The sequence below is a fragment of the Budorcas taxicolor genome, chromosome 7 (assembly GCF_023091745.1).
Source record: "Budorcas taxicolor isolate Tak-1 chromosome 7, Takin1.1, whole genome shotgun sequence".
Classification (NCBI taxonomy): domain Eukaryota; kingdom Metazoa; phylum Chordata; class Mammalia; order Artiodactyla; family Bovidae; genus Budorcas; species Budorcas taxicolor.
The window spans coordinates 48,746,007-48,773,331 of NC_068916.1; the positions used below are offsets into that span (position 1 = coordinate 48,746,007).

Consider the following 27,325-nt stretch of genomic DNA (forward strand, 5'->3'; position numbering starts at 1 on the left):
ACATTGTAAATCAACTGTATTTCAATACAAAAGAAAAATAATGGCATGGGCAAAGGAAGCTCTGATAAAGAAGAGGTTGTATGCACAGCCTTCATACAAAAAAACTCATTCAATGTCCTGAACCTGTCTTGCAACAAAGCTCAGCAAACATGCACCTTGGCCTTACAAATAGTCTGCATACCCCTCACTGTTTAGCTCAGTGAGAATGAGTGCTTTTGCACTTCATTTCTTTCTTTATAGAGTTAAATTGTATTTTAGAAGCTAGGTATTCTCCCTGTTGTGTGGTTGCCTTGACAAAGACAAATTTGAGACCAAGGAAAGAGAGAGAGGCCAAAAGAAAATGCATGGCATCTGCAATCTTTAATCTGCAAGTGTGTGTAGGTGTTGCATTCACTCTATTATTGGCCTTCAAGCAGCTGGTTCAGTTGGAAATCAAGTTTATGAACAGAACTGCTGCAACCATAAGGGATTTTTCCCCAGTGATTAAGCACTAAAATGATAGGTGTTAAATAAATACAAAGAAAAGAGAGAGCTTTGGGGGAGTCATTCTGTCTCTATCAGAATTCGAAAGGGAAAGCCAACTGACTGAGAGTGGGTGGGGAAGAGTCAGACTTCACTAGATGGTGGTGTTCTGACTTCTGTTCTCAAACCCTGATGACGCTCACCCAGTTAAGTTCCTTCCAAAAGGGCATGGGCAAAATAGGAAAAGTACCTCCGCAGTTCATTCATAACCTTGAACGCCTTCCCCATGTGGGCAGGGTTGACAGTGATGGTCCTCTGGTTCTTTTCATCATCCCCAGTTTGTATCAGGGGCTGGGAGCTTGGTTTGATGCTGTGAACAGGAAGGGAGAGGGAGAGGAGAGAGAGGATCACATGTTGGCAAACTCATTGATCCAACTGTCACAAACCCATCCATTTACCCACCAGGGGCATCTCTGTCAGCCTGTTCTCTTCACCACAGGCCCAGAAGGGAAGGAAATCACTGGGTCAGGAATTTCTTCAGGATCTTCCAGTGCAAGATGTACCCCTCAGACCCTAGTTAGCTTCTTCCATCCAGCACTGGTGTGACTTTGTGGGAGGTCCTTATTCTCCATCTCTCCATCCCTAAAAGGGTATAGGGTGAGGGGCAACTAAGCACTGTACCACTCACTTCACAGGGGTGTAGGTTCATTCAACAAACATTTAGTGGAGCTTACTAAATCGTTTAAATTCAAGAGAAACACAACAGCTAAGTCACAGATCGTGCTCTTGCAAAGCGTAGAGTTCAGTGATGGAGAAAGCCAAGTCAACATTTAAACATATCAGAGTATTATGATCTGATTGGAATTACAGAAGCACAAAGGGATTCCCCAGTGGTGCCAGTGGTAAAGAACCTGCCTGCCAATGCAGGAGACATAAGAGATGCAGGTTTGATTTCTGGGTAGGAAGATCCCCTGGAAGAGGAAATGGCAACCCACTCCAGTATTCTTGTCTGCAGAATCCCATGGACAGAGGAGCCTGGTAGGCTATGATCCATAGGATCACAAAGAGTCAGACACAACTGAGGCAACTTAGCGTGCATGCCCACACAGAAGCACAAAGGATAGGCAACTATCTCAGTGATGGCAGGTTGAGGAAAAACTTACTGGAAGCTGAGGAAGAATAGAAATCTTAAGGAATAGCAGAAATTAACCAGGTAAGAAGTAAGATGGGGACACAGAGGAAACAATATGAACAAAGACCTAGAGAAAAGGAGTCCAGTGGAATCAGAGCACTAGAAGTTCAGTAAAACTAAAAGTAGTCTTATAAGTGCCACATAAAAACAAAGCTAAGGAGTTTGGGTTTCATTCTAAAACAATGAGAAGCCCTCAGTTTTAAGCAAAGAAGCAGAGCAGGAAGCAAGTGAATACATGCGTGCTTTAGGAAGTTCACATTGGCCACAGCGTGGAGAATAGTGGCATAACTGAAAGCTTTGGAGAAACCATAATCCCATAGAAAGACAAGGGATTGTAACTGTAATAAAACGACTATATGTGGGTTAGGTGAGCAAGTGGTGACTAGCAAGAGGCACCTATAATCTCAAAGCCTTCTACACCAAAGACAAAACACTCAAATTCCTGTGGAATGCCAGCGAGATGCTCAATCACTTCCAAGCAACATGTCTCAACTTGATGGTGGGGTGGGAAAGAAGAATCAAAAAAATGAGCAAGAAAAGGACTTTCTCCCCAAACTGATAAAACTATTCAGCTCCAAGCCAAGTCTGGGACCTTGGAGTTATGTCTGTTTGGACCAGGCTAAGCTTTACCTTCTCACAGAAAACCAGAACCTTCTCCACTGGTGTAGATTTGGGGACCCACAGTTCAAACCAACTCTAAGACACTGCCAGTAACTTCCTTTGCCTTTCTCTAGTGAGCCTCTGTTGATGCTACCACCTAGCCTTGCAAACTGGCTCAAGAAAGGAGTTGCCATGGTTAAGATAGTTTCGGAGACCTGAGAGTTTCTCTAGATCTCACACTGGGAATGGTAACGTTGGAACATTCCAATATAACCAGCATGCCAGACCCACAGCTTGTCTAACCAGGACACTCGCCTCTACTGGCTTCCTTCCCACTTTTAGTTCAGCAGGAAAATGTAAGCCACAGACATCTGAACTGTGGGACTATCTGCATTCTAGGTACAAAGAAGTTAGCTAAGCACAGGATGATAAATATCAAGGCAGAATCATGTGTTTAAAAACATTAAGAAAATCTCAAAACAGAGAAAGTTATCAAGGAGAGGGAGGACCTAGTAAAAATTTAAAACTTCCTATTAAAAATCCCACAAGTATAATTTCTTTTATAACTTAAGTGTCCTTCCCTACTCCAGGCCAGATAGATGTAAATTTCTATTTTATACTAAAAGTTTAATGATTTTGCTTTTGATATTTAAGCCCTTATTTTATCTAATGTTGATTTTTATGTCGCCATGAAATATGGATCTAATTTTTCCTGTAAGTTCCACTTATTGAATACCTTTTCTTTTTCCCCACTCACCTTGTTATGCCACCTTTAGACATATATCACAGAATGATAAACATAAAATGTCCTAATGAATATTCTTGTCATCTTCCTCATTTTAAATTTTAAAAAGATGTTTGTGATGTTTCCTCATTGTATGTTAATTTTAGGATTTTTGTAGATGGCCTTTATCAAATTAAGAAACTAACATTTTAATTTTAATCATAAATTATATTAATTTTATCAAATCTTTTGTGAATCTAATGAGATGATCATATGGATGTTTCCCTTTAATCTGTTAATGTGGTATATGACATATTTTCTAATACTAAACTATATTTGCATTTCTGGAGCAAATTTAGAAACTGTAAAACACTGCACAAATATTCATTATAAATACTGTCTTCAAATTGCAGAGACTTAAAAGCCAGGATGAGAAAATATCTGGTATTGATCAGAGAACAACTAAAGGTTTCTGACAGAAACTTTATGAGATTAGAGTTCACAAAGGCCCAGTGGACAGACATTATTAGTTCTATTTTACATATATGGGAAGGATGTAGATCAAAGAGAGACATTCTGGAAGTGCTGACAACAATCCCCTGTGACTAGTAACTGGGGAGCTTGCTCTTCCTTGTTGTGTTTGTGTTTGAATTTTCCAGTCTTCCAGGATGGCCCAGTAGGTTAAGTTTTGCCTTCTCTATGAAGTCCTTTGACTACTTCATTCCTAAGTGATCTCTGCCTCCCCTAAACTGTTGTAGTATTTCTGGCCTGTAACTCAGCTGCACATAGGATACGAACCCATGTTTGATGACCTTTTCATAGCACATATTTGAACACCCAGCCCCCCATGCTAGACTCCTTATTCCTGGTAAGCAAGGACGATGTGTCCAAGGACTCTCAACAGTTTAGCCTGCCCAGCAGAAGGCCATGCCCACAGCATGTCTTCATGACATATTTACCATCAGTGAAATCTGATCTGAAAACCCTCCACTTTGTCCCTGTGGGTGGTAGACAGTAGAGCACAGTGGGGATGGTCTGCCCAAACACTGCCCCTTTCAATAACAATCTTAAAAATGAAAGTTGGTCTTCAAAATTAAACTGTAAATTAATACACATAAAATCTTATAATATTTATGAGTTATAAAGAAAAATACATAAACTGTAAACATTAGGCCCTCTTTCATGGCATGCCACCTCCCACAGCCTTTTCTCCCACCCTCCCCTCTCCTCTAAAGTCCAGATCCATATATCCAGTATCTGAACTGACTCCCCAACTTAGATTTTTCATAGTAACTTATACTCAACTGATGCTCCCCACCCTCTCTGAAGCCTACTCATCTTTCTGTACTCTCGGTCTCAGAGTCAAACCCAACTACCCAATCATCTATGTAAGGCAGAAACTAGGATATCATCTTTGATGTCTGCTTCACTCCGTCTCTCACTTCACATACTACCATAAGTCCCATCAGTCCTAGGTCCTTTAACCTCTCTCTACCCCATTCCCTTCTCACAGTCACTGCTACTACAACTTCAGTCCAGGTCATCCTGATCTCTTACCTGAGTTACTACAGTAACGTCCTCCTCAAAGACTTCAGAATGATCTTTACAGAATGTCACTGTGCACATGGCATGTCCTATGTGAAACCTCTCACTGGTTCCTCACTGCATACAGAAGAAATCTCAGAGACCCAGCCTGATGCTTCCTCATCTCATTGTTGTCCTGAAGACTCTGTTACTCAAGTACTAAAATATTCACAATTGCCTAAATATATCAAGCTCTTTTGCCCTATCCCCACCCATTGTCCCCTATGTCTAGCTCATTTTCATCAACCCTCAGACCTCTTGCTGATGGTCTCCCACTTTGCAGGCAGATTCTTTACTGTCTGAGCCACCAAGGAAGCCCATTAGTAAAATAATTAGGAAGAGATGAATCTTTACTATGTCAATATAATTTATCAGTAAATCACATAATTTTTAAAATAAGGGCTGTATTTAAATGACTGACTCACAAAATTCTTAAAAATTTAGCAAGCAGCTCTAGCAAGTGGGTGAGTGCTGGTTCTTGCATACCACTGCCCACCCTAGATTTTGAGATCCATGAGAACCAGGATGGTGTCTTATTTCCCTCTATATTATTAGCCTATGGCACATGGCAGGTACTCAATAAATTATTGAGTAACTGAATGGATGGATTAGTAAATGAGATATAACTATCAACTATCCCATTTTTCTCACATCCTCTAAAATAATTATAGCTTTATCCCTCTCAACTTCCCCCTCTGTCCTTCCCCAAAGGAGGTGGTAGGGGGAGGGGAGGAGCTTTCTTAGCCAACCTAGCTTCCTGCATTGGTGATACAGAATCAGGAAGCTCTTGACAGGAAGCAGGGCAGGCAGGGGTAGAAGAGAAAGTCACACTCCTCTAGAGAAGAAGGAAGAAAGCAAGAAGAGTTACTGCCTCTTGCGTTAGTTCTTAGGCTCTTTCCATCACTAAGAAAAATCCAGGCAATGAATAGAAAGGACAATAGCATGCATGTCAGCAAAGCAGGAGACATAGAAACCTCAGAGCATCTAATTGTCCAGATGTGTTTGGGGGAATCTGCCAAGAGGAACTCTGGAGCATCCAGGGTGTGAGAGAATGGAGAGGAGAGGAAAGGGGAGTCTAAGAAACACTGCTGAGAGTTAAGAACTGCATCCCTGCTGAAAGTCTTCAAGAGATGCAAATAAAGTTCAGGCAGCATGGGCCACACAGATAGAGCCCAAGCACATGATGGTCAAGCTATAAATGAGACAGAATAAAGAGAGGCAAAGTCACCTACGGGGGTCAGCACAACTCTGTGAGTCCGAGGAAGGCTATGCCGAATGTATCAAAATCCCTCAATAAAGAAAATGCCCTTTAAAAAAAAAAAAAAAAAGGTAAGAAAATTTCCTTTAGAAAGGGAAATCGAAAAACAAGAATCAGGCTGAGAAAGCTCTTGGTCCAGCTCACCCCACACTATGGAAGAAATGATTTAATCATCAGACAGTTATTAGGTTCAGCCTCATGTCAGATCCCTGCTGTGGAACTTGAAGCCTATAAACACTCAAATGACCTTACTCAGTCCCCAGCTCGCAATGCAGCCTCTTGATCAAGTTGGCTTCCCCTGTGGCTTTCCTTTAGGAAGAAAGAAAGTATGGTAGCAGGTCCTCAGGAACATTGTGCCAGTAATACTTTTCATCACAAATTAATAAAATGACACTCTGACTGCTGTACCTCAGTTTCTCATGAAGAGTTCATCAGCATGACTCCACTTCTTCAGGTCTGGGCAGCAAAGGACAAGAGAAGATTTTGGAACCTACCAGGCTCTGGGTAAACTAGCTCTGGGAGAACTAGCATATTTCTCAATCCTAAAGTTCAAGGCCAAAATGAACTAACTGAGATTTCTGCATCTGGATGAATGAATGACCTGGCTCTTGAAGATAACCAAGTAACGGGATTCAGGGCATGATAGTGCCGCCCTGTCCTCAAGGAACACCCCCACACACAGACTGCTATAGAGCTCCATATTCTCCTACTTTTTCACTTGGGCCACCTCAGTTCAAGCATCAGTTGATTCCCTGCAACAGGCCACACGGACCCAGGGAAAATAATGCATCAGTAAGCTATGGTTCCTGGGTAGTAACAGTTAACATTTATGAAAGCTTACTTTACCTCTACTATCTCACTTTATCTTCAGAACAACCCTATAAAGGATAACCTTCTCAGGCACTGAGATAAAACTTGTCCAGAAATCCCACATAACTACTAAGTGGAGAACTGCCACTCAGACCCATGTCTAATCCACTCCAGGGCCTACGCTCTTCATAACAATGTTCACTGTCTTGGGACAATGTCCACAGCCCAACAGGTCAAGGGAGACTCCATCCTTATGATCCACTCTCTGAGGTTCTTCATGGTGTGGCCAAACCAAGCCAATGAGAAAGACTGAATCCCCTAGGACCTGTGCCATGGCACTATTTCACTTCACTGATTGTGGGGAACTACAGTATGTACTGGAGTTAATATTATTAATTGGACAGAACTCAGAATTTTCATACAAGCCTGTCATGATGCATCAAAGCTGGTCAGCAGCTGCTGCCATTCTTGTAATGTGCTCTTTCATAAACCAGTTCAAGAACAGGTATGTTACTAATCACATTCCTAACAGTCCAATTCACAAATAGCTTCCTTCCAAACCAAGAAGGCAATCACTTCAGCAGGCTGCGTAAAAATGCAAAATATAATAAAAACATGAGTTCAGACAGACAGAATGAGACAAGGGGAGAGAAAGACTGAAAGAAAACACAGCCCTCATTATGTGGCCTTTTGGAAGCCAAACTTCTATTAGGTTTGAATAGGAGAGCTGAACTCTTCCATGTGTGTGGTTTTGATAGAGGTTACAATAGTCTTTCACAAGTTAAAAAGAAAAGTCCATGAAAGCAGGGCTGAAAGTCTGAAAACCCTTTTAAATTATAAAAAGTTACAGATTTGTAACTTGACCACCATTGAACTTGACAGAGAAAAAAAATTTAAGAACAAAACATGTTCAAGTTATTTTTTACACAGTGCATCAATGCTCTTTTCAGTCTAACCTAGTTTCAAGGTTTATCCAGAAAATGAAAAAAAAAAAAAATTAGGTCAATTCTATGTTGGCAAATTTCATCAAATAAAACACTTGCTTTAGAAAACTTACCCCAAAATGTTCTTGTATGGATGTGTCTTAACAATATAAAAACTAGTAAGCAGCAAAAACCTAAAAGCTAAAATCTGGGTATGGGGAAATCAAGAGGTTTCTTCCAACTAACTTTGTTTCCTTGCAGTTGAAAACCTTGCTTCACCAAAAATTATTTCCAAAACGGAAAGTTTGGTTTCAATTATCATGGTTGAAATGCACATATGCTTCAGGCAGCAGTGATGCCCAAAAATTTCTACAGAAGTTTCCACTCATGCCTTCTATGGGTGGGAGAGTGCTGAGAGGAAGAGAAAGCCTGCGGCGCTGAACACTTGCTCTTCCCTGGGTCTTGCCAGTGATACACCGGGCGTTGTAAAACTCCGCGTTTGGAGAGACTTAGCTGCCTAAATCATGTTTTTGTTTTTGTTTTAATAAGATCTGTTCCTGATCAAGGATGGAAAAATAAGCTCTCAGGGTTCTAGGAGCAGGCTGTCCTCCGTAAGGATGAGCCATTCTCTCTCTTAGGACTGCTCTCAAAAATTCAAGGCACATTGTTGGGCACACAATGCCCCTTGCAATAAGAGGCATCCTGATGCTTCTGATAAAGAAAACCACAACAATTTTAAGAAAAATGGACAGCCAACATCCCCCTTTTGTGATGCTTCTTCTAAAAGTTGTGGTTCTCTGCAATTCTTGTGAATATCCCAGAGACTATGCCTGGAAATTTTTTTAACTGTGGTAAAATACATGTAACTTGAAATTTACCCTTTTAAGAATATAGTTCAGAGGCTTTAAGTATGTATATATTCTTGCGCAACCATCTATTTCCAGAATTTTTCATTTCCCTAAATTAAAACTCCATGCCCTTCAGGATTGGGAACATGTGTACACCCGTGGCAGATTCATGTTGATATATGGCAAAACCAATACAGTATTGTAAAGTAAAATGAAGTAAAATTAAACAAAAAAAAAAAGAAAACCCAAAGAAAAGCAAAAAAAAAAAAACCAACAACAACAAAACTCCATGCCCATTAAGCATTTCTCCCTCTCCCCAGACCCTGGCAACCACCAATCTACTTTTTGTCTCTACGAATTTGACCATTCTAGATACCTCATATAAGTTGGGAATTTACTGTAATCCATCCACAAGGCTAATTTCTAGTACTTAAATGAAATCCCAGTAGCCAAGCTACTGTCATTTTCAATGTGCTCCACACACACACACACACACACACACACACAACTTGTCACTGTAGTGATATCATGGCCCCAAATCACTAATGCACCTGAAGCCTCGGGGTATCTATAAAAAGGAGGACTAAGGTAAGGCTTCCTAGGTGGCACAGTGGTAATGAACCTGCCTGCCAATGCAGGAGATGCAAGAGACTCGAGTTCAATTCCTGGGTCAGGAAGATGCCCTGGAATAGGAAATGGCAATCCATTGCAGTAGTTTTGCTTGGAAAATTCCAGGTGTCTTGCAGGTTACAAATCCATAGGAATCACAGAGTCTGACTGGACCGAGCACACATGTGTGCACACACACACACAGACACACACACACACAAGTGTTGGTGAACCCTACAAAAGGAAGTGCCAAGCCCTGTGTGGTATCTCACTGTGAGGAGACAGTTTAGGTGGATGCAAGATGATGATCTGATAGCCTCTTAATTTTCTCATGGGAATGGTCCCACAAAATCTGCTTTGGATTATAAATATACGAAGCCCTTAAAATAAGCCTTGGTTAGTATCCAAGAACAAATCATGGAGTACAGCAGGGTAATAGATGAACACTAACAATAATAGCAACTACCATTTACTGAGAACTTACTCTGTGCCAGAAAAACTTGCTAGGTGCTTTACCTATATTGCCTCCTTTGATCTTCACAACAACTCTGTGAGATATGGATACTGTCTCTCTACATCAAAAAGAAAAATTAATTCTGAAAAAATGTGCCATACTCAAGGTCATACAGTTTATGAAATAGATTCACCACAAGCTCTATGTTACCCCAAAGCCCATGTTTTAATTAATAGCCTTTTAAGGTAGAAGTTATTTTCAAACTCTCATGGCAAAGAAAGAAAATTGTTCATTAGAAATCTCTTGGCTGAAAATTCTTAATGCTTAAAAACAGCCCCAATTAAGCTTTAGCAGGTTAAATGTAGAAGAACAAGACTTAGGATCCCTCCAGTCTCTAGAGGTCTGACATGTGATCCTAGGCCAGTCACCCAGTTTCTCTGGGAACTTGTGAAAGAAGCCTACTTCCCCCTTTTCTCCCCTACCTCAAAGCATTCCATGGGGTCAATTACCCATGCTGAGATAATAAGGCTGATAGCCAAGGATGAACCTATTGGCCAGAGGTTTCAATCGCCTCTTGGAGAGGCAATTTTTAGTTACTGGAGCTTCTCACAAAAGTCATCAGCTAATCAGCAAATAATTATCTACTACCTGCTATGTGTCCAGCCACACAGTAGATAATGTGGAGTATTCAGAGGTACAGGCAACATTCTTGTCCTTGAGAACCTATCCCCCACTGTGGAAACTTACAAGATATATGAAACAACAGCACAAAAACATCTTGTGGGTGGGCCTATTATTCAGTACCCAACTATGAGATTCAAACTAGAAGTAATGAAATTAGGAAGAACATCTGCCAGAACCAGAAGAGCTTAAGTTTCCAAGACAAAGTGGAATTTTAAAACAGCCTTGATAGATGAATAACTTTTGGAAAAGTGAAAGCAAAAGGCATTCCAGGCGAAAGAAACTCTGGAAGCTAAGGATCTGAGACTGGATGTAGTAGTGCACAGTAGTGTAGGATGAGTGATCACAAGAGAGACCCATTGATCTCTCGGTAGGGGTATATGAGTGAGCAGTAGGAATGGAGACTGGAGCCAGATTTCAGAAGACTTGAATGCCTGGCAGGGTAAGCTGGTCTTAGAGTCGGAACAAAGGGTAGTGAGCTCGGTGACCTGGTGAACACTGGAAGCTGCAAGGTTTGGATTTCTCTGCTTTTAATAGAAGGAAAGCAAAAGAACACGTGTAAAAACTAGGGGTTGCAATGCCAAAGACCTCAGCCATCCCAGTTGAAAGGCACCAGAGTGCTGAAGAACAAGAGAGCTCCTAGGAGGCCAGGGCTCATTACATTTTGGAACACAAAACTGAGAACATAGTAAGTACCCAAAAATGCTTGGGAAGCAGTGCTTTGATCTACTGTTGCTAGTCTCAAATGGACCTTTCAGTCCTAATATATAAGCAAACAGGCTTGATCTAGAATCTCCAAACCTCCATTCATATCACCCCTGCCCTCTGTTAGCTACTAGACCAATAAGAGAAGGTAAGGACACTGCACACTTCTGCCCTAAGGAAGCAGGCTTTCAAATGCTCTGTCACCCAGGGGGCCACACAGAATCCAACACTAAGCTCCTATTGCAAAGGACACTCAAGGAGAGACACTCAACCAGTACATTCAGTCTAAAAAGTCCCAGTTCTCTTCCTAGGAGTTACATCAAGAAAGACTGCCCCTGGGGGCCTCTTCAGACAAGAAGACACTATACAATCCTGCCAGTCCTAATGGGGTTTAGAGAGGTTTAATGACATCATTGTGCCCCCATGAGATGTAAGACTGGGGACAATCCATGCAAAAGAAATTGTTTATTGAGGTACACTCCAGGCATTGTTGACTTAGTTGAACCTGTTACCCTTTAACCAGCTGGTTACCATCTGAATCAAACTGGCGACTCAGAGCAGCAGCCCTCCTCCCTCAGGGGTCCATTGGCTCTTAGTCTTCTCACCTCAAGGGAAAGGCAAGCCTCGTTCTCTACCAGCCGCAGACTCACAGAATGAAGAGGAGACGTTCTGGCACACAGAGAAGTGACCTGCCCTGCACCACACTCAGCACCTTCATAATTAAAGAATCAGAGCCTCAGATAACAGCTTTAAAATGTATTAAAATGCATGGGACTGCCAGGAAAAAAAATCTCTCGCTAGTTAGATCCAGCTCAACAGAAGTACTGAAATTTCCTTCTGGTAATTTCTATTTCATAAAGGAACCCCTGATGAAAGGAACAAGAGTTTCTCTAAAGAATATAACTTCCAGTATCATTAGGAAACTTTTCAATGCAAATGGAAAGTTCCGAGAAAGTGTCACCTGAATGGATTTCTCTCCTTCTTACTTGAACTTGTGTGTGCATACAGGTACACACACACACACACTTTTAGGAAAGACATCAGCTTGGCATGCTTGTTGACAACTTGAGCAAGTACTCTATGCCAGGCCAGCCCTGCTATGACATCAAAAAACACCCACCAAAGAAAAAACACCCCGAGGAAAGTAGCCAGGAAAGGGAAACGCCTCCTTGAAACAGCCTGATACAGCCCATGCTGAAACTCTTCCCAAACACCAGTCAGGAAGTCACTTCTTTCAGGGTGCTCCGCTGCCCTGCAAACCCAGACCTGTCTCTGCAGAAGCCAGATCTCTGGGGAAAGGGGTCTCCCTGGTATGGCTCTGCCGCCGGCTGGGATCCATCAGTGACCAGGTCTTCCAACCCTGTCTAACCAATGTAATACAAAAGCTGGTGGCTGCAGTGTGAGTGCGTATACACGTACACAAACACACACACACACACTTATACACACGTACCTACCTTTCCCCGTCCATTGTGTGAGGCCCAGCTGGGGTGGCAGCTGCTGAGCTGTGTCTGTACCGGAGGATCCTAGCTCTGTTCTGCTCGGTTCTCCCAGCCAACCAGCGGGAGATCTGATCAACAGCAGTGATTCAGCATGGCTGCAAATGAAGCCACCTCCCTCTCGATCCTCCTTGCTCTGACTTACTCTCGGCAGCTTCTACCGCAGAATCAGCAGCAGCAGAAAACGTCTTACCCAGAGCTCCCTGCAGCCCTTTCAGCTGCTAAAAGCAGCAACCCACTTGCTCCCCCTCCCCCGCAGGCTTGCTGCTCCTCCGTCTCCTAGGAACAGCGCAGCAACAGCAACCCAAGTGCAAGGCCACCTTTCCAGCCGCTTCCACATCTGCCCAGGCATCCCCAGGCGACCAGCCGACCCCAGTACCTCCTGCCTCCTCTGCCTAGACTGAAAAGACTTGGGCAGTTCCTCACTAGCCTGAGAAATACTGGTCCCCTCCTCCTCCCCTGCCCCCATAGGCTGTGAGTCTGTCAGCCTGGCCAGATTGCTGGAATGAGGAGGCCCCTCTGTGGCTTCCAGTGGACTTTATCCACCTGGGGAAATTGACTTGTAGGTCACAGCTCATTTTCCAGTTCCTCCTCCCAAAATGTACAGCAGCTCTGAGAGTCTGATAGAGGAAGAGAAGTTAGGGTAAAAGAGCCTGATGGAACCGAGAAGAATGCAGAAAGAAGTAAGAAAAAGGGAACTGAAACAAACACTATTTGACTGCAAGAGGCTAAACTGCAGTAAAGCCATCACAATGGGACCACATACATTTATTTCCCCAGGCCATAACAAAAGACCACAAGTTCCACAGCACAATCCTAAAACACCTTCCTAAAGTCTCTCATGTTAAAATCTGAAATAAGCTGTAGCTCCAAGCAATCAGTCTCCAACTAAACCCCCCATCTCCAGTCAAAGACCTCTCACACCCTGGAATCTCCAATTGCCTTTCAAGCCTCAATTCTGACCCACCTATGTGAAAACATAATGTAGGGGGCATGCTGGAGGCTGGTCTGTACCTCAGAGCCACAGTCAAGGTGCATAACTGGGGCAATCAGCCACTGGTGTTTGCGTGGTCAGTTCCTTTCAGTTGCATCTGAATCTACAACTCTATGGGCTGTAGCCCAGCAGGCTCCTCTGTCCATGCGATTATCCAAGCAAGAATACTGGAGTGGGTTCCCATTTCCTCCTAGGGGATCTTCCCAACTTAGGGATCAAACCCACATCTCCTGCAGCTCCCGCACTGGCAGGAGGATTCTCTACCACTGAGCCAACTTGGGAAGCTTAGCCACAAAAATGGGTTAAGAAACTTCCTTGATGCCTCAGAAAGACCACACATGAGCATCTCTATTCTTGGAATCCTCTGTGTCCTGTCTCTGCTTTTCAGGACCCATATTACCACCATCTGGTTGAGTGACTTTCAGTAAGTCCTTTCCCTACTCTTGACCTCAGCCCCTCACGCATAACGTAGGGTCAAACTCTAGAGTCCCTTTCAACTCTAAAATCACATAACTCTAAAAATGTCTTAAATGTTCCATTTTTCTTCTCATTAGCCTGTAAGATTGTTTAAGAAGAAATTTTTACTGGACTCTAAAGTTTTGAGGGGGATTTAAGGAAGATAATATGAAGTATGTGAAAGTATGAGGGATGCTTAGTAAACTTATTATAGTTGTAATTTTGACCTGTTAAATTTCTTCACTGCCAGAAAGCCTTGAGACCATAATGAGGGAAGCCGGACACTGAGGTAACAGAAACCAGGAATAACTTAAACTTTGCACAGCCTCCTGAACTCAAAATGGCTAGCACGTTACTCTCAAAGATTACTCCCCACCACTGACATCACAAAGTCCTCTTAAATAAGGCCATTAGGCCACTACCCAACTCATTCTTTCTCAAGTGAGAAGGGGCTCAGGAGATTTTATTTACACCCTACAGCCCTGTATCACTACTTCTTCCTTTCACAACAATACCCCACCTATCTTTCTCCCTCTGCCCCTTCCTCTTCTAATCAGCCTTGTGGCTCTGCTCCAGATATTTCCTCTTGAGGTGAATCACAGGGACCAGAAGTTGAACATCACAAATAAGGAAACTAAATCCCAGAATCCATGCCAGAGTGCAGACATCCACCAGGAAGATGAGTGGATGATTCATAAAAGGGATACGAGACTAAGATGAGTCTCTCACAACTTCATACCCCTAGTCACAACCTCACCATATAGAAAAGGGGGGCAGGGGAAGTGTCACATGAAACAAACCAGAGAGTAACTTTTTGAAGATCAGAAAAGTAAATACTAAAGGACCAAGCATATTTCAGGTTTCAATATATTACAACTCTGGAGAGCCAGTATAAAATGTTTACACACTTTCTTTGGCAACCTACTTCTGCAGTGCTAACCAATGTCACCACAATGCACGTGTTGAAGCCATACTGCTCTCACCTGCACTTTATCCTCCACTCTATCCACGAGAGATAAGCTGAACAGAGACTTCTTAGAGAAGGGCATCAAGAAAAGCAAAGCAAAACCAGGGTCGGAGCTGAACCAAGAATCAAAGTCTCCAGACTCCGGGCACAACGTTGCCATCAGAAGCTCCTCTGCTATCAGTGCTATACTTTACACTTTCTGCTTTATTATCCAAGCCTTCTCTGGGCCACAGGCCGAAACTGCTTGCTCAAGGCTAACTGTCCTAACTGGATTTCAGATTAAGGAGAGTCACTATTGGATTCTTGCAATAGAGGAAAGCAAAAGCAACCAAAGTAGTGCCTTCCTGTAGAAAGAGGTCCCATGTTTGGAATTTCCAGCAGTAGGGTCTCACCTCCTTGCTGGGCCTCCTCCCCATACCCAAAGCTTCTCCCATAGCTTACCAAGAGTCCCCACCTCTCCATTCCAGAACCACTAACCCAACCATCTACATCAACTTTGTTCAGAATCTTCCAGCTCTGTGTGGCTGAGGAAAAAAATCATGTGAGAACTTTTTAAGTAGGTTTGGTCTAGAGAGTTCTCTGCTCCACACTCCATCTGTCCACTGGGAGCCTGCATAGCACACCTTACCTGGAGGCAGTAAGCACAGCCCATCAGTCTTCCTTCTAAGTGTCTTTTTCTTTTCTTGCTTTTTTCATCCTTCTTCAGAGCCTCACTCTTGCCCAGAAAATCCCATGGACAGAGGAGCCTGGAAGGCTGCAGTCCATGGAGTGGGCAAGGAGTCAGGCATGACCGAGTGACTTCACTTTCACTTTTAAAGCCTCAGTTCCTCACAACTGCAGGCACCAGAATACATACAGTGGTCCCACACCCAGCTGTGCATCAAAGCCATCTGGTTGAAAGTATAGGCATCAGGGGATCAAAAGACATAAAAAGAAATTTTTTAGGCTTATGGTAGTGCTCCATATCTTGACTGTGACGATACTATACAATTGCATACAACTACTACACTTTATCAAACTAGAAGCGTTTAGTTTGAAAAAACTAGTGTTTTATCAGTGTCTAGAAGTGTCTAGAAGGAGGTGAATTTTGTCAATTATACCTCAATAAACCTGGGAAAAAGGAAAATACCACAGTACCAGGCTCCACCACACACCTATAGAACTGGGACCGAAGGAGCGGGAATTTCAGCCAACTTCATCAGCTCAGCTCAGTCACTCAGTCGTGTCCGACGCTTTGCGACCCCATGAGTCGCAGCATGCCAGGCCTCCCTGTCCATCACCAGCTCCCGAAGTTCACTCAGACTCATGTCCGTCGAGTCGGTGATGCCATCCAGCCATCTCATCCTCTGTCGTCCCCTTCTCCTCCTGCCCACAATCCCTCCCAGCATCAGGGTCTTTTCCAATGAGTCAACTCTTCACATGAGGTGGCCAGCGAACTTCATAGGTGACACTAATGCACAGCTAAATGAAAAGCCCACAAAGAAAAGAACTCAGGCCATTAGAATCAGTCAGACCAGGATCTGAATATACTTACCAGAAATATAACCCTTAGCAAGGTACAAGTCTTAATTTCCTCATCTGCAAAAAGAAGATAATAATGGATAATAATAGTACCTACCCCCCAGGGTTGTTAGGTTTCAAGACTATCAAGCTCTTAGCAGAGAGCCTGCCCTGTAATAAACACTGAATAACCATTAGCAGCTATAATTTGCATTGCCTATGCCAATGCTACCAAACTATAGCTCTGTGAGTCCTTAGTTTTGAGGTCAAGAAGTCAGACAGGGTACCTTGTGCCAGGAAGCATAGCCCTGGGCCTCTCCTGGAGTCATTCAGTGGTCCCTATTACCAACAGGTCACCAAGGACTAGGCAAAGTTAAATTAAGGCCCACCCACACCTGTATCACCAAAACTTCCCCTCAGATTCCTGACTACTTTGAGTAGACTCTTTCTGTAGCTGCTTAGCATGCCCCCAGCACAGCAAGCCAGGCAGAAAATGAAAAGGAACTCAAGGTCCAAAAAAGTCAAAAGGTAAAGAGAACAGCATCTTATCCAGAGATGCCTGGCTTCCCTCAAGGACACCTCCTGTGAGGGAGAACCCATGCCCTGAACATATTCAAGAGTAATCACCTGTGGCATTTATGTTACACTTTAAAGCTTACAGAGTTCTTCATGTCCCTCATTTCCTTGGACTTCAGATAAAACATCCACTGAACAGTAATAACAGCTCCCATCCCTTGACCTTTTACTCTGGGCCAGACTCTGTATTCTTGCCTGGAGAATCCCAGGGACAGAGGAGCCTGGTGAGCTGCTGTCTATGGGGCCACCCAGGGTCGGATATGACTGAAGTGACTTAGCAGCAGCAGCAGACTCTGTACTCAAGACTTTACATGTAGCCCGCTCATTTAATCCTCCCAATAACCCTGTGTAAAGCAACTATTATCCCTGTTTTAAATTTGAGGTACACAGAAATGCAGCAGATTTTTGTATGTTGACTTTGTATCCTGCCAACTTTATTGTTAGCTCTTGATAGTTTTTTGATTGAACCCTTAAAGTTTTCCATTAATATATATAATATCACCTGCAAATAATGCTAGTTTTACTTCTTCCTTTCTAATTTGGATGCTTTTTACTTCTTTTTCTTGCCTAACTGCTTTGGCTAGGACTTCCAATACTATGTCAAATAAAAGTTGCGAGAGTGGGCGTCTTTGTCTCGTCCGTGATCTCACTTCTGAGTATGTTAGCTGTGGACCTGGCACTTATGGCTTTTATTGTACTGAGTTACAATCTCTCTACACTCACTCTATTCAGAGTTATTAACATAAAAGGATGATGAATTTTGTCAAATGCTTTTCTCACTTCTATTGAGATGATCATATGATTTTTACCCTTCATTTTGTTGATTTGCTCCTCCACAATGATTGATTTGCAGATATTGGAACCTGGAATAAATCCCACTTGATTATGTCAATGATCCTTTAAATGTATTGCCGCATTCACCAATAATATTGTTGTTAATATTTTGTTGAGAACTTTTGCATCTATGTTCATTGGGGATACTGGTCTGTAATTTTTTTTCTGGTGGCATCCTTGTTTTGTTTTGGTAACAGGTTAATGCTGGCTCCATAAAATGAGTTTAGTAGTGTTCTCTCCTGTTAAAACTAATAAATTCAGTGAAGTTAGAGGATATAAAAATCAACACACACAAAAAGTCTACTGTGTTTCTATATGCTAAAAATGAAGTATCAGAAAGAGAAATAAAGAAAAATACCACATTTATAACTGCATCCAAAAAAAAAAAATCCCCATTACCTAGGAATAAATATAATCAAGGAGATGAAAGACCTATATATTGAAAACTACATTAATGGAAGAAACTGGAGAAGATACAAATGAATGGAAACATATTCCATCCTCATGGACCGGAAGAACCAATATTGTTAAAATGTTCATATCACCCAAAACAATCCATAGATTTTATAAACTCTATCAAAATTTCAATGGCATTTTTCACAGAAATAGAATAATCCTAAAATGTGTATGGAACTAAAAAAGAAAAATATTCAAAGCCATCTTGAGAAATAAGAACAAAGCTACATCATCATACGCCTTGATTTCAAACTTTATTACAAAGCTCTATCAATTGAAACAGTATGATTAGCTACCCCTGGGGGCTCAGAGGGTAAGAAATCCACCTGCAACACAAGAGGCCTGGGTTCAGTCCCTGGGTCGGGAAGACCCCCGGAGGAGGGTGTGGCAGCCCACTCCAGTGTTCCGGCCTGGAGAATCCCATGGGCTACAGTCCATGTGGTCGCAGAGAGTGGGACACAACTGAAGCAACTAAGCACAGCACAGCACGTGATCAGATACATCAACTGAAACAGTATGATTCTGGCAGAAAAAGACACATAAATTAATGGAACACAGAGCCCAGAAATAAACTCACACATAAATGGTCAATTAATTTACAACAAAGGAACCAAAAACACATGCTGGGGAAAACGCAAAGGCAACAAGAACAAAAAAAAACAAGTGAGATGCCATCAAACTAAAAAGCTTCTGCAAAGCAAAGGAAACAACCCAAAATGAAATGGCAACTTATGAAATGGGAGAAAAGATTCAAAATCATGTATCTGATAAGAGGTTAATATGAAAAATACATAAAGAATTCATCTAACTCAATAGCAAAATAATCTGATTTTTAAAATGGGCAGTACATATGAATAGACATTTTTCCAAATAAAAATATACGGGCACCAACAGGCTCATGAAAAGACGTTCAACATCATGGAAACGCAAATCAAAACCACAGTGAGATACCACCTCACACCTGTCAGAAAGGCTATATCAAAAAGACAAGAAACAACAAGTGTTGGCAAGAAGGTGGAAAAAGGGGAACCCTTGTACACTGCTGGTGGGAATTTAAACTGGTGTAGCCACTATGGAAAACAGTACTGAGGTTTCTCAAAAACTTGAAAATTCAACTACCATATGATACAGTAATTCCACTTCTGGGCATATATCTGAGGAAAATGAAAACACTAACTCAAAAAGATGTATGTACCCCATTGTTCACTGCAGCATTATTTACAACAGCCAAGGTATGGAAACAACTTGTGTCCCTTGACGGATGAATGGATAAAGAAGATACACACACACACACACAGAGAACAGTATTATATAACCATGAAGAACATTAAAATGCTTCCATTTGCAACAACAGGGATGGACAGCATGGGCATTAGGCTAAGTTAGAAAAAGACAAATACTGTACAATCTGTCTTACACCTGGACTCTTTAAAAAATTATTTTAAAAAAATCTCATACAGAAAACATATTAGTGGTTGCCAGAGGCAGGCGGTCAGGGGAAGGGGAAATGGGTTAAAGGGGACAAATGGTAAAAAGAAAACACTATTTCTCTTCAGAAGTAGTGCAGCAGGACTTGCCTGGTGGCACAGTGGTTAAGAATCCGCCTGCCAATGCAGGGGACACGGGTTCAATTCTGGGTGCAGGAAGAGTTCCACATGCTGCGGGGCAACTAAGCCCATGTGCCATTAACTGCTGAGCCTGAGCGCCACAAGTACTGAAGCCCACACACTACAGAGCCCGTGCTCCGCCACAAGAGAAGCCACTGCAAGGAGAGATCTGTGCACCACACCTAGAGAGTAGCCCTTCTAACCACAACTAGAGAAAGCCTGCCAGCAGAGCCAAAAATAAATTTTAAAAAAAGTAATGCAGTAAACACAAGCTTGACTGAAACATGGAACATCAATAAACAAATAAATATGAGGAAACTGAGGTTCTGAGACTTAAATGACTTGATCACAAGCCCAAAGATCTGAGACCCAATCTGCCTGACTTCAGAGACCACTATTAACTACTGTGCTTGGGGACACGATCCCTATCTTACTACCTCCATTTTAGAGATAAGCCAGCTGAGACTGACAGATAGCAACTGGCTCAAGATCCACTCAGTGAGCTGGTGGCCAAGCAAGGTATGGATCCTCAGATGCCTGGCCTTATGCTCTCTCCACTTCACCTGAAGAAATGGAGCAACAGCATCTGAACCCCAAAAGATACTAACATAAGCTGACATCCAAGGCTCCCAATACCTACTCTTATTAAGTCCTTACCCATTCCTCTGGTCCCTTAGCTTACCAAGCCAAGCCAAAGAATGCTCTTGGGGAAAGCTGGAAACACACCACTGGACCCCAGTGAGTCAAAGAAAAGCCAGACCAACTACAGCAGCAAGCAGAGTGTTTCACATAGGCTTGCACATTGCAAACACTTGCCTTTCCGGGTTACCCCTAAGAATCCCATCTTCTAAGCATCAACCTGCAACTTATGCCCTCTGCTGGTAAATCTGTGCATCTCTCCATAAGAAAAGTGAAATCTAATGACTATACCAACGGTATAGTAAAGGGCCAAAAATCTGCTTCCTTCACAGAACATTCTACACAAGAAAGAGGATTAATTCCTGCTATTTTTTCATAGATTCCACATGATGCTGGGCAACTAAACCCGTGTACCACAACTACTGAGACAGCACCCTCGAGCCTTCAAGCCACAACTAATGAAGCCCGGGCAAAAAGAGCACACGTGTGCTCCACAAGAGAAGCCACCACAATGAGAAGCCCTCGCACCACAACTAGAGAATAGTTCCTGCTTGTCACAACTAGAGAAAGCCAACAAGCAGCAACCAAGACCTGGCCAAAAACAAATTAAATTTTTTAATTTGTATTTTAAAAAGACTATTTATAATTGTAAATAGTTGCACCTAGATTGGCCACAGGACTGGAAAAAGGTCATTTTCATTCCAATCCCAAAGAAAGGCAATGCCAAAGAATGCTCAAACTACCGCACAATTGCACTCATCTCATACGCTAGTACAGTAATGCTCAAAATTCTCCAAGCCAGCCAGGCTTCAGCAGTATGTGAACCGTGAACTTCCAGATGTTCAAGCTGGTTTTAGAGATCAAATTGCCAACATCCGCTGGATCATCGAAAAAGCAAGAGAGTTCCAGAAAAACATCTATTTCTGCTTTATTGACTATGTCAAAGCCTTTGACTGTGTGGATCACAATAAACTGTGGAAAATTCTGAAAGAGATGGGAATACCAGACCACCTGACCTGCCTCTTGAGAAACCTATATGCAGGTCAGGAAACAACAGTTAGAACTGGACATTAAACAACAGACTGGTTCCAAATAGGAAAAGGAGTATGTCAAGGCTGTATATTGTCACCCTGCTTATTTAACTTATAGGCAGAGTACATCATGAGAAACACTGGGCTGGAAGAAGCACAAGCTGGAATCAAGATTGCCGGGAGAAATGTCAATAACCTCAGACATGCAGATGACACCACCCTTCTGGCAGAAAGTGAAGAGGAACTAAAAAGCTTCTTGATGAAAGTGAAAATGGAGAGTGAGAAAGTTGGCTTAAAGCTCAGCATTCAGAAAACGAAGATCATGGCATCTGGTCCCATCACTTCATGGCAAATAGATGGGGAAACAGTGGAAAGTGTCAGATTTTATTTTGGGGGGCTCCAAAATCACTGCAGATGGTGACTGCAGCCATGAAATTAAAAGACACTTACTTCTTGGAAGGAAAATTATGACCAACCTAGATAGGATATTGAAAAGCAAAGACATTACTTTGCCAACAAAGGTCCATCTAGTCAAGGCTATGGTTTTCCAAGTGGTCATGTATGGATGTGAGAGTTGGACTGTCAAGAAAGCTGAGCCCCAAAGAATTGATGCTTTTGAACTGTGGTGGTGGAGAAGACTCTTTAGAGTCCCTTGGACTGCAAGGAGATCCAAACATCAGCCCTGGGTGTTCTTTGGAAGGAATGGTGTGCTAAAGCTGAAACTCCAGTACTTTCACCACCTCATGCAAAGAGTTGATTCATTGGAAAAGACTGATGCTAGGAGGGATTGGGGGCAGGAGGAGAAGGGGACGACAGAGCATGAGATGGCTGGATGGCATCACCGACTTGATGGATGTGAGTTTAAGTGAACTCTGGGAGTTGGTGACGGACAGGGAGGCCTGGCGTGCTGCGATTCATGGGGTCACGAGGTGTCGGACACGACTGAGCGACTGAACTCAATTTCAATTTCTGATGATTTCACTTAAAATTTAAAAGGTTCAATTGTTTAATCTTAACTACTTTAATATATTTACATACTCATATTACACTAAATACATATCATTATTTCATATTCAATTATAACCTTTATTGTGACAATATACATAAAATGTACCACATCAACCACTTTTAAGGGCACAATTCAGTGGCATTAAGTATATTCACAGTGTTATGTGAGTCACTACTATCCATCTGCAGAACTTCATTATCTCCAGAGAAACTCTGTACCCAGCGAACAGTATTTTCCATTCCCTCCTTCCTCAAGCCCCAGGTAACCTCCATCTTACATTCTGCCTCTATGAATTTGCCTATTCTAGATCCCTCATATATGTGCAAACAAATTATACATACCCTTGTGTGCCTGGCTTATTTCACTGAGCATAATGTTTGTGAGGTCCATCCATGTGTTAGCGTGGATCAGAATTTCATTCATTTTTATGTCTGAATAAATATTTCACTGTGTGTATATACCACATTACATTTATCCATCCACTTGTTGATGATGTGTTTTTAATATTTCACATTTTCATAGAGCACAATTTAGTAAATATTTCCCTAACATTTCACATTTATAGCTTCCAGTCTCTTGCTATAAATGTTCTCATCACCATCTCTGTGCAATAACTTGTTTCATTGAATTGTTCTGTTAAATTCCTAGTATTGTAGTCCTAGAGCCAAGGGATGGATACATTAATAGTTCCTACTAAATAAATCCATATTTATCCTCCTCGCTCATCATTTTTTCCAACCTAACGGGGAAGTTACTGTCTGCAATTTCAGTTATAAAAGTACAAAACTGTGATTAAACTCAACTGGAGGGAAGCAAATAGTTCCACCAAATGAAAATAAAAGCTTTCAAGATCATGGATACATGAATCCAGAGACTCAAAGGAACTGGTTGTGATCCTGAAGTCAGCAAGATACTCAGAAGAGGTATGTCAAATGAGTAATTTTGCCACAATCTGCCTTCTGTGACTGAAGTTTCATATCCTGTGAACCAAAGTCGTCTTATACGATCAGAACAGAACTCCCTTCCAAGGGGAGTAATACAGAGTAGTTAAATCAGACCAGCCTGCTACACATCTCAGTGCAGTGTATACAAGCAAAGCATGATCCTTCTAACATACTGATGTATCTACACCTGTTGTCAAATGCGGTTGCTTCTAGTAGCTATACTTCCTATCTCCCTAAGGTATTATTCATGGCATCTATGCCAACAGGCACCTATGCCAACAACTGCCTTCACTCAGATTATTTTAAACATCTTTATGAGGCTGTCCTTTTTCTAAACTTGCTTACAATAGATTTACATGACGGCAGTGAGTCTCCACATGTTCAAAATTGCTGTGCTGTGCTTAGTCACTCAGTTGTGTCTAACTCTCTGTGACCCCATGGACTGTAGCCCGCCAGGCTCCTCTGTCCATGGGGATTCTCCAGGCAAGAATACTGAAGTGGGTTGCCATGCCCTCCTCCAGGGGACCTTCCCAACCCAGGGACTGAACCCAGGTCTCCCACACTGCAGGCAGATTCTTTACCATCTGAGTCACCAGAGGAGCCCAAGAATATTGCTGGAGTGAGTAGCCTAACCCTTCTCCAAGGAATAGATCTTCCCAACCCAGGAATCGAATCAGGGTCTCCTGCATCGCAGGTGGATTCTTTAACAGCTAAACTACTAGAAGCTGCAATAATGAAAAGACCTAGAGCTTTTGGAAAAAGTGAAATTAACAGAGCAGAAACTGCTCAGAAGAGTTCTTCACTAGACACAGAGCTGACTGACCTATGTGACAGGTTTTCCAGAACTGCACCTTCTATCCACGTGATGTTTTCCACTTAGTTACACTAAAAATATCTATATTAAGAAAAAAAAAATTTTAATGTTAGCTGTTTCCAGTGGTTCCCAAGTCCAATGCCAGGTTCAGAGATGAGCTAAAAGAACTCACAAAACTCAGCACTGCTAGGTCTTGTACTCACAAATAAAATTTACTACAGACACATGGTGAAGATACACAGTGGAATCATTTGGAGAAAAGACAAGAGTCTGGAGGAGCCCAAGTATAGGACTCTCTGCGCTCTCTCCCTACCATGAAGGGACACAAAGACTACACTTGTGAGTGATGTTTCTGCCCAAGGACTAAGTACTCCAGGTTTTATAGGTACCCACTGCTTGCTAAGTCGCTTCAGTCGTGTCCGACTCTGTGCAACCCCACTGCTTAGCACATATCAAAATTCCAGAGTCCCAGAAGAAAGGAGCTATTTAGCCTAAATCCTACTGCTTGCACAGTCTAGACCACCTTTATCAGTTAGGGAATGGTAAAAACACTACCTAAATCCAAGTGCCCAGACAAGGGCCAACCTTGCAAGTAGTCCTTTCTAAAGACAGCACATCATAATCAAAGATTCATTTCGGCCAGAGAACAATCTCTCCCTCAAAAATGCAGGTGCCTGTAATAGAATTAAGAGACTGCAGGTCTTTTTATAGCTTAATCCAAGTTGTTCTGATTGCTTTTCTCATAAAGCCTCATCAAAACCAACCACATCAACTAGAAGAATCATGTCCTGAGAAAATCAGAGAATCTTTTTTAAAAATTCAAGTAGAGCATATTCCTCTGCTCAAAAGCCTGAAACAGTTGACCAATCATGCTGCAAAAGCCAAAATCCTTACTTTACAAAAGCCCTACTATGAGCTAGTCCCTTTCTGACATCATCAGCTACTCTTGTTCTTTATTCAACTTCAGCCACTTTGACCAATTTGCTCTTCCTCAAAGTCCAGGTACAATCCTGTCTCAGGAATTTTGCTCTTCCTCAAAGTCCAGGTACAATCCTGCCTCAGGACTTTTGCTCTTCCTAAATCACTGCAGATGGTGACTGCAGCCATGAAATTAAAAGACGCTTACTCCTTGGAAGAAAAGTTATGACCAACCTAGATAGCACATTGAAAAGCAGAGACATTACTTTGCCAACAAAGGTCCGTCTAGTCAAGGCTATGGTTTTTCCAGTGGTCATGTATGGATGTGAGTTGGACTGTGAAGAAGGCTGAGCGCCAAAGAATTGATGCTTTTGAACTGTGGTGCTGGAGAAGACTCTTGAGTCCCTTGGACTGCAAGATCCAACCGGACCACTCTGAAGATCAGCCCTGGGATTTCTTTGGAAGGAATGATGCTGAAGCTGTAACCCCAGTACTTTGGCCACCTCATGCAAAGACCTGACTCATTGGAAAAGACTCTTGATGCTGGGAGGGACTGGGGGCAGGAGGGGTAGGGGACGACAGAGGATGAGATGGCTGGATGGCATCACTGACTCGATGGACGTGAGTCTGAGTGAATTCCAAGAGTTGGTGATGGACAGGGAGGCCTGGCATGCTGCGATCCGTGGGGTCACAGAGTCGGACACGACTGAGCGACTGAACTGAACTGAAGCCTCTACCTGGAATGCTTTTCCCCTAAACATCTACAATTTCCTTCACGTTTGTGTTTAAGCATGACCTTCTCAGAGACCTGCCCACACTACCCTCTTCACCACATTTTATCTATGGCTCTGCTGGGTCTTCGCTGCCGCATGGGCTTTGCATTCCAGTGGCTTCTCTTGTTACAGAGCACAGGCTCTAGGGCGTGAGGGCTTCAGCAGCTGTGGCTCCCCGCCTCTGAAGCACAGGCTCAATACTTGTGACACACGGGTTTAGTTGCTCCGTGGCATCTAGGATCTTCCTGGATCAGGGATGGAACCCATGTCTCCTGCATTGGCAGGTGGATTCTCTAACACTGAGCCACTAGGGAAGGCCATCACCCCATTTTAAATTGCACAATCCTCACAAATATCCTGCCCTGCAGCACTGCTGGCTCCTTACCCTTTTCTATCCACACATTTTCTAAATACCATACAACTTATTAATGCTTCATTATCTGTCTCACCCTACTAAAACATAAGCTCTACTGAGGACAAGGATTTTTGTTTCTTGTTCCTTGCTGCATTTCCAGATGAATCACGAAATAGAAGAGTCAAACATTTAACCTGACACAGTAGGAAACAGGGAGATACTGACTATCAATGTGGAAAAACTCATTAACAGGTGGGGAGGGTAAACAGCTAGATCTTCTCCAAGTCTGGTGGTTTCTGGGAGACCAAGTCATTAGAAAATGTGGGATTTTTTTTTTTTTTTTCCCACTGAAGAGATGACAACAGATGGCACATTCAAATAGGGTTACTGGAGTTTTAATAAAAGGAACCATCTACGAGGATGTGGGCAGTTAAGAGAAAACCAACGAGGTCTGGTAAACCATCTTGGGGCTAGAAAAAGGGAAGCTGAAGTAGTAGCAGGAGGGAGTGTTTCCCAGTGAAGGCCTATAGCGGGCCACTGGAGGAGAGCTCGCTAAGAGGCCCTGACAGACTATGTGCTCAATACGTATACTTTGGGGGGAGGGGACAGATATCTCAGCCTCACCTTTCTTTCACTCTTCTAGACTTCTGCTGGTTTCTCCTACTGTCAAACCCAACATGAAGCTATAGAAGAGAGTGTAGTTGTTTTAACAATCAAATTTCTGAGAACACAGAGCAAGGAACAGAAAGGTATAGAGTGGATCAAGAAGGGGAAAAAGAGAATATCCTGTAAGCATTTTGTAAAGCTATCTACAGAAGACAGAACGTTTCAACGCACTTACCAGCATCTTCAATTCACTATGTTCAAACCTTCCTTCTAAATCTTCTCATTCCATTTCTGGTGACATCACCACCCTCCTACTTACCCCAGTAATTCTGAGTGAACTACTCACTTTTCTCTCTCCCCACCACATCCAATCATTTGCTAATTAAACTTTTACAACTTCCCTTACATTCCATTTCCATCTATTGCCAGTGCTTTCTTTGTTCATGCTCTCATGGTTAACATAAGCTGTCATAGCAGCCTTACCACCTGAAAACATC

General features: G+C 42.5%; 1 protein-coding gene across 1 annotated transcript in view; it reads right to left on the minus strand.

The window, feature by feature from the left end:
• KLHL3 (kelch like family member 3) overlaps window positions 1-12,376 on the minus strand; it is a 118,266-nt gene extending 105,890 nt beyond the window's left edge. The window contains exons 1-2 of the mRNA XM_052643643.1: window positions 12,308-12,376; window positions 713-832 (exon numbers count right to left, since the gene is read on the minus strand). Of these exons, the coding sequence (XP_052499603.1) occupies window positions 713-832; window positions 12,308-12,321 (134 nt within the window). The 5' untranslated portion in view covers window positions 12,322-12,376. The remainder of the gene's footprint in view (window positions 1-712; window positions 833-12,307) is intronic.
• Between the last annotated feature and the right edge of the window lie 14,949 nt (window positions 12,377-27,325).